The sequence below is a fragment of the Emydura macquarii genome, unplaced genomic scaffold, assembly GCF_026122565.2.
Source record: "Emydura macquarii macquarii isolate MOO-44397 ecotype Brisbane River unplaced genomic scaffold, CSIRO-AGI_Emac_v2 contig_3470, whole genome shotgun sequence".
Classification (NCBI taxonomy): Eukaryota; Metazoa; Chordata; order Testudines; family Chelidae; genus Emydura; species Emydura macquarii.
This window is the reverse complement of record NW_027133607.1, coordinates 8,854,694-8,867,543: the sequence shown is the minus strand read 5'-3', so window position 1 is coordinate 8,867,543 and position 12,850 is coordinate 8,854,694. Positions and strand designations below refer to the sequence as shown.

The 12,850-nt window shown below is 46.7% G+C and overlaps 1 protein-coding gene across 5 annotated transcripts in view; it reads left to right on the top strand.

Annotated features, from left to right (window-relative positions):
• NRF1 (nuclear respiratory factor 1) overlaps positions 1-12,850 on the top strand; it is a 94,237-nt gene that overhangs the window by 43,722 nt on the left and 37,665 nt on the right. For 4 of the 5 annotated variants that reach the window (XM_067534943.1, XM_067534941.1, XM_067534944.1 and 1 more), the window contains exons 6-9: positions 863-1,021; positions 2,323-2,520; positions 5,879-5,980; positions 11,883-12,040. In XM_067534943.1, the coding sequence (XP_067391044.1) occupies positions 863-1,021; positions 2,323-2,520; positions 5,879-5,980; positions 11,883-12,040 (617 nt within the window). The remainder of the gene's footprint in view (positions 1-862; positions 1,022-2,322; positions 2,521-5,878; positions 5,981-11,882; positions 12,041-12,850) is intronic. The other variant, XM_067534945.1, reaches the window with a different exon arrangement.

The following is a 12,850-nucleotide window of genomic DNA, read 5'->3' as shown; positions in this document are numbered from 1 at the left end:
AGATGTGCAGCATTCATGATAAAACCACGAGAGTTCTGTAGCACTTTAAAGACTAACAAATTTAATTTCATTCATGATAATGCTAGTATAAGTCACGTTCTTGCTAATATGTCTTTGTGGTGTTATCTGGTCTGCAAGTCTCTTAAAATACTTGTGATAGTAATGCTTTTGTTTCAGCTGAAACAGTATCCCTCTCTTTATACTTTCCTGGAACATTCTTGAAAACGTTCAGCCTGAAACATCTCCTCTCCCTCTCTTTGACAAAAGATTTTTGCTTATGGAAAATCAGTTCAGAGACTTTTTTTTTTAAGATGGCGCATGGAAAAAGACTTTCTTGCACAGAGCTGTCCAACAGCTCCCACTGGCAGTGGAGGAATGCCTCCAGTTCCTGCTGTGACTTCTCCTACAGTTGGTATTTGATAGCAGGGCTTGTTGAATCCCTGCTCTCGCTGTGACATCCCTGTAAAATGTACACCATACAAGATATGCAGATCAGGTGTTAGAGCATTAGCGCTGCATTTCCTCACTGATTATAAAGGCTGGCTGGCTGGTTTTCATCACTGTAGTATTTGAATCTTCATGTTGCAAAACACACCTGATATTACTGCTTTTATTATTCTAATTGGCTGACTTACCTTTGTAGCTATCCCACACTCAACAGTGAGTTGTTTTCAGCTGTGACTTGGGATGAGGTGCAGAGGGATTCATCGCATGCTTTCAGATGTGCTCAAGGCAGTTCCAGCGAGTAGTTTTAGTCTGAGAATTTCCAGGTGGAAACAGAGTCTAGTAATTTATAAAGCTAACCTTAAACCCCCCAAAGAAACTGGGATTTCCTCTTTTAACCACTTTGTGCTGTTTTCAGGCGCAGCTGCGAGCGTTCATCCCCGAAATGCTGAAGTACTCAACAGGTCGTGGGAAGCCAGGCTGGGGGAAGGAAAGCTGCAAACCCATTTGGTGGCCTGAGGATATTCCATGGGCAAATGTTCGCAGTGACGTCCGTACAGAGGAGCAGAAACAGAGGGTGTGTGTTCTGTTGTCGCTAACCCTTCAGGGCAGTCACTGGGGTTTAGGAGCAGGTTGTTAAGTTATGACCCTCCCCTTTGTGTGATAGAGAGAACAGCTAGGTCATAAACTTCCCTTGTTTCATGCCATGGTTAAAAGATAGTGCCCAAATCATGTGGGATGGGTCGTCTTCCCCGTTTCCATAACTTGGCTGGATGTCCCCCAGTTCCACGTGACAGCCATCCATCTGCCCCTTTTGGCTAAGTCATTATTCCTGCCCTGGAGGGTTGACCCCAATTAGTCCAAGGGGTACAAGGGGCAGAGGAGAGCAGTTGAGATGGTGAAAGAGGAGTAACCCTGGATCCATTCTGACTCCCTATTGCTAATTTGCTGCTATGGAATTTTTAATTCTGTTTCTCTTCCCCCCCGCCCCCAACTTCTGTGGTGGGTAACTCCTAATCCAGCTGGCCACTGTCACAACTCATGAATATAGACTTAAGAAGTAGTTCAGTGGCCCAAGCTGTATCTGTTCTCCCAAACACTCAGCTCAGCTGTTAGACAGCACGCGTCAGCCCCATGGAGAGACACCAAAGCATGTCACTCCACCTCACCTAGCAGAGCAATATGTGTCCTTTCTTTAAGTGAGGGAACAGGCATGGCGGGGCAGTCGTGGGTGAGTGGGGAGAAAAAGGAAATGTGAAAAGGATCAGAGAAAACAGACAGGAAAAGGGGCACATGTCAACTATATGTCAGGGGATGTTGCAAGGAGCTAAGGAGGAGCGGGAGATAGCTGTCTACCAAACTATCACAAAAGGGCATTAAAGATGTTGTGAATCACATGACTAAATCCTTACACAGATTGGAGCTGTCCCTCACAGGGGGAAGCCTGGTTGAGCCAGGAATTATGGTATCAAAGTCAACCCTTTGCTTGATCTTTTTTTTTTTTTTTAAGGGTTTTGTTTTTTTCACTCCTACTTAAATTCCCTGAAAGTTTGAAGCAGAACTGTTTCACTGGAGAGATTTCCACCTTCCTTGTTCTGTAACGTGGCATGTGGACTGCATGCCTGCTGGCTTGCTTCTGTGGTGTGGTTCATGAGCCATGGGGCTGGGAGGCATAGAGGGGTTGGTTTTTTCTGGAAGGCTTTTGTTTTTATTTTGAAAAATGTTGATTTAAAAAAAAAAGAAGCCCTGAAGAAAGCCAACTAAAGATTTACATGGCTCAGTTCACAGGGGAATGAGTCCAGGGGGAATTGCTGCATGGAAATACCCATTTGCACTGTTCTTTTAATTTTCCTGTTTGTTTTTTTTCCCCCCCGTTAGGTGTCCTGGACCCAGGCGTTGAGGACTATTGTGAAGAACTGCTACAAACAGCATGGGCGTGAGGACCTACTCTACGCCTTTGAGGATCAACAGACTCAGCAACAGACAGCAGCTACACATAGTATAGCACATCTGGTACCATCACAGACGGTGGTACAGACCTTCAGTAATCCCGATGGCACTGTCTCGCTTATCCAGGTGAGCAAAGCCAGCTTGTGCTTTCACTTTGCTTTGAGTGTCCGTTCCTGGCAGAAGTTGTTAACGGCACCACCTTTGGCCATTGGCTTGAGCTGCATGTTTCAAGAACCTCGAGTCGGTCCGTCACCCCTGTGAAATAAGGTAGAGCTGTTATCCCCATTTTAAAGAGAGAGAACTGAAGCATAGACTAGTGACTTGAACAAGGACCCACAGGAAGTCTGTGCCAGAACAGGACCAAGTCCCAGGCCAGCAACCCAGTCACTGGACTCCTCCTGCTGATAAACTGTAGAATGTTCAGAGAAGAGCCACAAGAATGATTAAAGGATTAGAAAATATGCCTTATAGTAATAGACTCAAGGAGCTCAGTCTACTTCATTTAACAAAGACAAGGCAATGGGGTGACTTGATTACAGTCTATCTATAACTACATTTAATAGTGGAATGTTCAGACTAGCAGAGAAAGGTCTAACATGATCCAATGGTTGGAAGTTGAAGCTAGACAAATTCAGACTGGAAATAAGGCGTAGATTGTTAATAGTCAGAGTAATTAACCATTGGAATAACTTACCAAGGATCATGGTGGATTCTCCATCACGGACAATTTTTATATCAAGATTGGATGTATTCCTAAAAGAGCTGCTCTAGGAATTCTTTGGGAGAAGTTCGATGGCCTGCGTCATACAGGAGGTCAGACTAGATGATCACAGTGGTCCCGTCTGGCCTTGGAATCTGTAAATCCTCTCAAGTACCTGTCTGGTCCAGCAGTGTGCTCTCCTAGGCTATGCCTACACTGCAGTTAAACGCCCCGCTTTGCTCATGTCAGCTGGCTTGGGCTGGGGCTGCAGAGCTGGGGTTCAGGGGCTGTAAAATTGTTATGTAGAAGTTCTTGCATAGGCCTGGGCTCCAACATGAGCCCAAACATCCACACTGCAATTTTCCAACCCCATGAGCCTGAGTCAACTGTCAGGGGCTGGCCGCAGTTGTTTAATTGCAGTGTAAATATACCCTTAGGGCCCCAAACTGCTAGTGAAGTTCCAAAGCACAGTGCCAGTTTTGAGTCTCTGGAGAAGACGAGAACACACAGCTGCAGCCACCATCTCCTCCTTTGCAGGCGGCTTCCTTTGTTGCTGACTCTAGATCCTGTATCACACACATCTCCTCTTGAACAAATGTCACTTTTTCTGAATGTCATCGGACATTTGTCTGTCTGACCTCCGGAATAAAAAAAAGACAGGATTATGTGCACTGAGCTTTGGGTCAGTGGTTCCCAAACTTTGCTGGCACACACCCATTTTAATTATTTCCTCCCGGACCCCAGACAGTCTGGGGGATGCAGAATGTCATCCTCTGCATAGCGTCACCTCACGTGCACGATACGTTTGAGGTCAGGCCGAATAGAGGAAGCTGCTTTGCTTTCCAAAATGGCACCCTCTGCACAGTGTGACCTTGTACGCATGGTGCACGCACGCTCGTGCCACACTGTGGATGACGTTGCGTAGAGCAAAGTGGTGTCCTCCCTGCATCATGACCTCAACACCCACCACACGCCAGGTCGTGGTGTGCAGAGCAAAATGGCATCCTCAACACAGCAGAGATCACTGTGACCCCATCAGCTGATGCCGCACCCCCATTTGGGGTCGTGACCCACAGTTTGGGAGCCGCTACTTTAGCTGGTGTTCGTAGCACTTGAAGTAGTGGTACTCTCCCCTGCTTAACCACGCTCCTCCCACTTGAGGTGTTGAAACAAGATGCCGTTCACAGTAGATTGTGCAAAACGCACACAGCAGACATCAGCTAACTCCTCCCTCTTGTTTCCGTGTGGGCTTTGATCAGCAGTTGAAATAGTTAAGTGTTGATGTTTATGTTCTCATTAGCTTTCAAGGTTAACACCTACTGAAATGAATGGGGCTATAAACACCGCTCAGAGCTGTTGTTTCAAGCTGTCTGCCGGTAGACATCACTGCATTGCTTTACTCTTGTTTCACGTTTGGACGGCTACGCTCACCACTGTGAGGACTAGGAGTTGGAGTACTTTTAAATTAAACTTTAGGCCTGGTCTGCCCCTAAAACTTAGGTTGACATCGCTACACCCCTGAAGCACCATAGCTGTGCTGACCTAACCCCTGGTGTAGAGACAGCATAGGTCAACAGAAGAACGCTGCTGTCAATAGCTGCCTCACTTGGGGAGGCGCTGTTCCTACAGCGACGGGAAAACCCCTTCTGTCACTTGAGGCTGCATCTACGCTACGGGCTTATGCCAGCATTGGTATGGCTCCATAGCTGTGCCGCTATAGTCCTGTAGTGTGGGCATAGCCTTAATCCGGAGCATAAGATGGCTGCCTTGCTATCTCTTTTCTTTCCTCTCCCCCGCCCCCCCCGGAACAGCTTTGTCTCTGAGCTGCTGCGAGTTGGCCCGACTTGCTGATGCGGACTCCCTCTTTGGCTTTGCGCTGCCCACTTATGGCCACCTTTTCCAAGAAGCTCAGCACCCCAGCTCATATTGATCTCTTCAGGAGTTTGAGTGCTCAACGCTGCTTGGAAGCAGGCTATAAACCTCTGTTTTCCCAGCGGTTAATGGGGATGAAGAGAACTTCCATCCCTTACAAGGGTGCTAAGCAGGTCCGGCCTTCGCCATAGGCGAAGTAGGCAATTGCCTAGGGTGGCAAAACATAAAGGGCAGCTGCTGGGCTGCAGCCTCCCGCCTGGTCCTGGTGCACAGCCAGGAGCCCGGCGTCAGCCGCTTACATCCCGGGAAGCGGGTGGCAGCGTCCCCTCCCAGAGCCAGGCTCTTGCTGCCCCTGGCTTTCTTGTCAATTGAAATTGACAAGAGTGACAGCCCCTGCACCGCTGCAAATACTCAAATTTTTCCGCTTGGGGACAGCAAGGGAGCACGTTTTTATTTTGTCTAGGGCAGCAGAATATGTCAAGCCAGCCCTGGTGCTAAGGGTGAATGAATGTCTGTAAAATGCTTAGAAAAGTAAATGCCTCCTATACATGGTAAGTGCTGGGTATTGATAGTGATCAGTGTGGAACCCTCTATTTTGCAGTTTTCCTTTTCGGTTCTCTTAATATTTACCACAAACCCTGCCCCATGTTGTTAAACTTTCTACCTACTTTAGCTTTAGGGTCTAGAGCAGTGTTTCCCGACCTTTTTTGATACCAGGGACCAGCTTCCTGCCTTCCTAAGCCGTGTCAGGGAAATCTCCGGGACCAGCGCTGGTCCACGAACTGGCCGTTGAGGAACACTGCTCTAGAGACTTGGGTGTCCCTGTAGTGGAGATGTAGCTGTGGATTCCTGAAATGAGTAAGAATGGTCGGAGCTGCATTTTGTTGACTGTTTTATGGTGGTATTTTGCAGGTTGGCACAGGCGCTACAGTTGCCACCCTAGCTGATGCCTCCGAGTTGCCTACCACAGTTACCGTTGCACAAGTCAATTACTCCGCGGTAACTGATGGAGAGGTAAGGATGTGGGTCGTGTTTGTTTTTCTCACGTATGCAGCACACAGTAGGGTTGTGTGTATCTAATGGACATGGCTGATGCACTTGCATTTTTCACACTTCAGTGTTTATTGGGAATGCAAAAACCTGATGCCATCCACTGTCGTGTTAAAAGCCGAAATCAACATTAATGCTACATTGTAGTTGATATTTTACATGGGCCGAAGTAAAAAAGTGCAAAGTTGTGGTAACTGTGACTCTGAGGGGTGTGTGCGCACAATTACTAGGAGACCCCAAGTGTTAAATTTCTGAACTTTTGCGCATGTAAATCTCAGTCACGGTGTCCATTTGAATAATAGCGTATGTATTCTGTATGCAGCTATCCAGATATACTCAGTCATGCGCTTGTGTCTGGATAACCCTGGGACACAGAGCACCAGTCAGCTGGTTACAGCAATGAGATTAGAGTTTAGGACTTTTGAGTCAGAGCCAGGAACAGGATGCAACGTGGCCTGGGGCAAGCCACTTACCTTCTCTTTGCCTCAGTTTCCCTATGGGTAAAATGGGTACACTTCTCTGCAGCCCCTCTGAGGGTTATTGAGACTTTAATTAATGTGTAAGTGGCTTGCATTTTCCTGTGATAAAGGGCACTCTATAAATGCAGAGTAGCATAAATGTGAAGGAAAGTGTTTTTCATCCAGATTTTTCAAATTTGGCAAAGCTGCATTTCCCATTGAGGGTTTGATCATGCCAACCCCAAGCTTTTAAAGAGGAAGCACTTAAATTTACAAGGCCCCCCCAAAAAAATTACATAATTTTTCTTAAATCAAGAAACTAAATGCATTTTATGTGACGTGTATTCTGTAACTCAAACGGGTACAGGAACTGCCTTCCTCCTTTCCCTCTGCCCCTGTGCCACCCTTTAAGTCAGTGAGACTGCTCTTTCCCTGCAAGTTATTGTCCTCCCTTTTGGCCGCACGCCTAGGTTTCTGGGTGAAGTGCCATCCTTGTGATGGCGTGGAATAGCCAACCTGTTCTGCTCCGTAAGGATAACAGTTTCAAGGCAATAGGTGGCAGCACAAAACAGCTTTGGTCTGTATTAAAGAGCATTTGCAGCTGAAAAAACAAACAGATGCAAACTGTCTGTTTGGGCCCTGGCCTTGAAAAATGCTTTGTATTCACTAGCGGGTTTTTGGGACCTGTTCTTTCTCTTTAGGCCTTGGGGAAGATTTACAAAGGCACGAATGGCAATAAGATGCCTATGGCTTTCAGTGAGAGTTAGGAGCTTGTCTCTGAAAATCGCCCCCTTGTCTACACCAGGGGTTCTCAACCTTTCCAAACTACAGTCACCCCTTTCAGGAGTCTGTCTTGTGTACCCCAAGTTTCACCTCACTTAAATACTATTTGCTTACAAAATCAGACATAAAAATACAAAAGCATCAAAGCATACAATTACTGAAAAATTGCTTCCTTACTCATTTTTACCATATAATTGTGAAATAAATTGATCAGAATATAAATATTGTACTTGTATTTCAGTGTGATACTTGAGCATGTTTTTCACTTGTGAGCCTTGTCATTCAGCAAGTCATTCAGGAGAATGGCAGCTGCTGCCCAGGGCATTCATGTCGTTTGCGATGTGGAAGGACTATTTTTTTTAATCTTACTCCTGCCCCACCCCATAATATCCACTCCTACCAGCTTCCGCATTATTTGTAGAATTTTTATCCCTTTCCCAGTCTTGCTGCAGGGCTGTAGAGCCTGTTATAAAACTAGGCAAATATCTAGATGAGTTGACTTACCCCCAGAAGACCTCTGCATACCCTCAGGGATGCATGTACACCTGGTTGAGAATCACTGATCTACACAAAATTGTACCAATGTATTAAACTGGTAATACTTTTCTTGTGTAGGCAAACCATAGTTTCCTGGTGGACCTCTTGTAATCTAAGTGTCTACTTTCTTACCCAAGCGTTTGCAAGCGGTTACCACTTCACACTCCATCCCTGTCCTGGTGATGTTGCAGAAACCTTCCTCCCTCTCTGGAAGTTACAATCAGTGTCTGCAGATTTGAATATTTTTCTTTATTAAGGGGGCTTTGTCAAGGCTGGTCGAGACAGCACAATATGATCTACCTTGCCCCTCCTCTTCTCTGGAATTCCTGGTCTGTCTCAAAAAAGATCTCTGCCATCCACAGTCTCTTCATCTTTCACTCCCTCAGTCTCTGGACACTTAAAGGAACCTGGATTGCACCCTGCCTCCACTCCCAACACTGCCTCTGCAGCCACATTCTCTTACAGCAGCAGCTTCTTGCACACACCTTGCCCCTGGTGTGCCTAGAGGCAATGGAGGGAGTATTGTGCTTCCTTCTCCCTCTTTGCCATCACACTCCCTGAGAGCAACAATCCCTCTGGCTCTTCTCTTTTTCCTCTCTTCCATCCTCCTTCCTCTCCCGTTTAGACTCCTGGCCGTCCCTTTTTCTCTCATCGCAATCCGCTCTGCCTCGTTTAGGTGACCTCTGCTTCTGCATTGATGCCCCGTCTGACCCTGTAGCCACGCCCCTCGTCCCCTCACCTCATTATGTAACCTTCACCCGAGATCAGCGTTCCCACTCACCAGAATGGCCACTTCTTCCACCGCTTCACCCAGCACTGCTTCTGCTCTCAGCTTTTCATCGCCGTGCTCCCCCTTTCTTTGAGCACCACTTCATCTCCTTCAACACTGCACGCTCATCTGCCTCTCCCCCGCAGCCCAGCTGTGACCACTGATGTCAGTGACTCTTCCACCATGTTCAGTGTCCCCCTCTCTGTTCTCCCTATCTTTTGTTGACTCGGTTGCTGAATCCCCCCCACTCCACTTTCTCACTCCTCCACTCCTTCGTGCCTGTCACTCACTGCAAAGTCAGTCCCCACAACCTCCAATCCTGCTTCATTCCTACCCTTGGCTTCCTGCATTTCTATGCCACTGAACATCTCTGGAGAAAGGCTCGTGACCGTGCAGGCCCTTTGCTACAGATTTCTTCTCTCCTCCTTCGATTCTGCACTCTTCCCTGTCAAGCTTCGCTACTTTTTCCTCCCTTGTTGTCTCAGATCCCAGCAATTGCAGCTGATTGTTTTTTGCCTTTGATTCTCTTGGAAACTCCTCTCTCTCCTATAGCTTTCAAGATGCAGCTGACTTTTTCAAAGAGAATTTTGATGAGACCCAATACTACTTCGCTCCCGTCCCCAGTGTGCTCTCCTCGTCCCTTGCTACCAGCACCCAGGTTTCTTGCCTGCTCTCCTCCAATCTCTTCTCCTGCCTCATAAGATCGTTTGCTCTCTACCTTACCCTCATCTTCTAATTCTCATCTGGCTTCCTCCCCTCACAATACACACAAGCCTATTCTGGTCTCTTACAGCCTAAAAAAGAAAAGGTCCTTGACTCCATCTGCCTCTCTCACTTATATCACATCTTCCTTTCACCTCCAAACTCAAACTCAGTCTACAACCGTTGCCGTGGAGTTCCTCTCCATCTCCACCCTGGATTCTCTCCAGTGAAACCATGCTCTCACCAAGATATCTAATGGGGTCATCCTGGCAAAATCTCACCCTCCTCCTCCTTAACTATGGCTGCTTTTGACTCAGTTGTTCATCTCCTTGAAATCTACCTTCAGCTTTTGTGACTCCAACCTCTTCTGTTTCTCCTCCCACCTCTAGTTGTTTCTTCAGTAGAAACAGTGGTTCTTCCCTGGCTTACTTTTTGTAGGGGTCTCATAGGGCTCCATTTTTAGCCCTCTCTTATTCTCTCTCTATATACCCTACGTCTGCTCTCCTGACTTTGCCTGTCATCCTTACACCCTCTCTCAAATCTGCCTTTCCAGACTTAACCCAATCCCTCAAGCCAGTCCCTCTTCTCAGCCTGTTTTCTGATATCTCCTTCCATTTGTCTTAACATCAACTTGAGCTTGATGTGACCAGAGCTGAGCACCTTTGTTTTCCCTCCCTTTCTTCACTGTCAATGCCCTCCTCCTCCCCGCCAGCCAGCCCTGCAACCTGGCATTCCTCTTTGACTCTTCCCTCTCCCTTGCCCTGCATCTCAAGGAGATGCACAAATCTTGCTGCTGCTTCTCCTGTACCATTTCGAAGATCCAGCCTTTTTGACTGTATATATGGACATTAAACTCTCAACCATCCCTTCATCTCCCTTCTTGATAGTATGACCACTTCCTCTCTGGCTTTCCTGGTTCCTGCATCACTTACCCTCCAGTCCATACAAAACACAGTTGTTACAATTAGCTTGTGCTTGCTTCCTTGTCACCTCCCTTCTCCCCTCCCACTTTAAATCCTTCCACTGACCTTCCTTTCTCCACCGCATCGAATTCAAGCTGCTTCTCATCATTTCAAGGTCTTCTCTATGTGGCTATTCTGGTATCTTATCAAGCAGCGCTCTCTACTCCACCAGAAATGTTGGCCTTCATCATCTGTCTGTTCACATGCCACACTTCCCCCATCCCCACGTCATCTTTGCACCTTCTTCCATGCCATCCTTTGTGCATGGAATGGTCTCCCTAAACTAATGCATGGAGCCACTACTCTGTCCTCCTACACATCTTTAATGTGATCCCTGGAGGAAAATGGCAACTGATAATGAGGAGAAGGCTAGTGGGACTTGCTGACATATATTGTTTTATATAGATAGATAGATAATGACCTGAGACTCTAATTCAGCCCCTCGCCTCTGACACGATGTGGTAAGACAATACTACAGATTGAAAGAAACAGCCTTGGGATGGATTGGGTACGATCTAGTAGATCTTCTCCATTTCTGTATACTGTGACAGTGGTCTGTGGAGCCCGTCCTGACGATCAGTTGAATTGACTTTATTGGCGTTGGGAGGGGTCTGTGAAAGGAATTTTCTCTTATAAAATGGTCCATAGCTCTTGAAGGTTGAAGAACCTTCATCCTCTGATTCTATGATCTTTTGTTCCTGATGCTCATTCCTGCCTCACGTCCTAATCTTCTGTCTGTAACCACACACTCATTGATACGTGTGGAGCCCCAGTTGGAGGATTAGAGGCTGGGGTGGAGAATGATCAGCTACGAGAAGGTGAGCTCTGTGGCAAGCACAAGCTTCTGTATCTATGTGAATGTCCTTAGTAAGAGAGAATGAGATATGTTGAAATAATTAAAATGCATGAGCAGAACTGCTTCCAAACATGACTATTATTTGTATTGCTGTAGCACCTAAGACCCTGGTCATGGACCAGACCCAATTGTCCTAGGCAGTGTGTAAACATAGAACAAAAAACATCCCAAAGAGCTTACAATCTAAATATAATACAAGAGAAAACAGATGGATATGGGCAGACAAATCAGGAAGTACAAGGAAATAATGAGACAATATTTATTCTCTGTTTATACAGCAGCTGGCACCATGGGGTCGTGGTCTGACCAGGGGTCCTAGACACTTCGGGCACACAAATAATTTAAAAATAATGGGCACATCAGTGGCCTTACCATTGTCAAGATTTCTCTAGGCATCATGGCAAAGGAGGGATTTGGAGGATAACGAGGTAGTTTTTGGATCTTTACGGGAGGTTTCTCCCACATGCGCGTGGGGCAGGATGGGAGAAATCACGAAGGTGTGTGTTTGAAGTTTCACAGGTAGGCTATGAAGCGGGAGTCAACACCTCGATAGGGAATGAGAAGTGATTGGATGGTTTCCAAAATATTCCCCGTAGCTGGCTTTCTAAATTGCTCCCAAGGCACCTCTTTTTCCAACAGAGAGACTCTCAGGATGTTTTGTACAGAAGAATCAAAGCATGTAGGATTTTTCAAAGACATCTGGACTCTGTTTGACTTTCTCCTTTTAAGAAGTAATCACCTGGCTGTGGGAAAGGTTCAGGGAAACTGAAGTTTTCTCCTATTCCCTTCACCCAAATAGGTGGAACAGAACTGGGCAACGCTACAGGGGGGCGAGATGACTATCCAGACGACGCAGGCTTCAGAGGCCACGCAGGCGGTGGCATCGCTGGCAGAAGCAGCAGTGGCAGCATCTCAAGAGATGCAACAAGGAGCAACCGTTACCATGGCACTGAACAGGTACATGTGAGAGGAGGAGCCATGGGGATTGGATGGGGGGAAGGCCACTGAGAGTGAGACCTTCCTGCCAGGTTTGCTTTCTCTCATGATGAGGGTGGCACAAAAGACAGTGACACATTTGGACGAACAGTGTCTGGGGTCTTCACTAGAGATTTTTCCATGGTGAATTCCCAACCCATCCATGCCAAAGCATTCATAGATCATTTCCTAGTGTCTTACTGTAGTCTGAGGAAGCTCACAGAAATGGAAATGTGCTGTATATTTAGTACCCCTCCCTCTCTATAGATCCTGTTTGTAGAATGAGTGTCCAATTACAGGAATAATAAGCCTAGCAAGCTATAATGTGTTGGTAGCACCTGTTAAATAAGCCGCTCCATTTCTCTGTCAACATTACTGAAGGCCTCTCTGTTCAAGGGACGAAGCTGATTTAACCAGGTGTGTGGCAGTAGGATCTCCTCCGATCTGAAATGAGAATCTCTCTTCAAAGCTAGCTGTTGAAAGTTTCTCTCCTGTGTTTGACTCTGGAGCAGGGAATGTGAAATGAACTGCCTGGGTGATGAGTTCTCCACCTGCTTGGAGAGCTCTTGGCTTGGAATGAGACATCTTGCTAGTTATTTGCAGAAGAACATTTTGACACAGAGTATGGAGTGCTGGTCTGAGGTTGAGATAGGAACCTTGCAGAGGTCATTTTGAAAGGCTTTTGTAGAAGACACTGTTGAGAAGGGATTTGAGTGAGATGAGGGAGACTGTCCCAAGCACAAGGAGAGGGAAAAGGATCCAAAGGGCAGGGGTAGGAGGGAGACTATTATT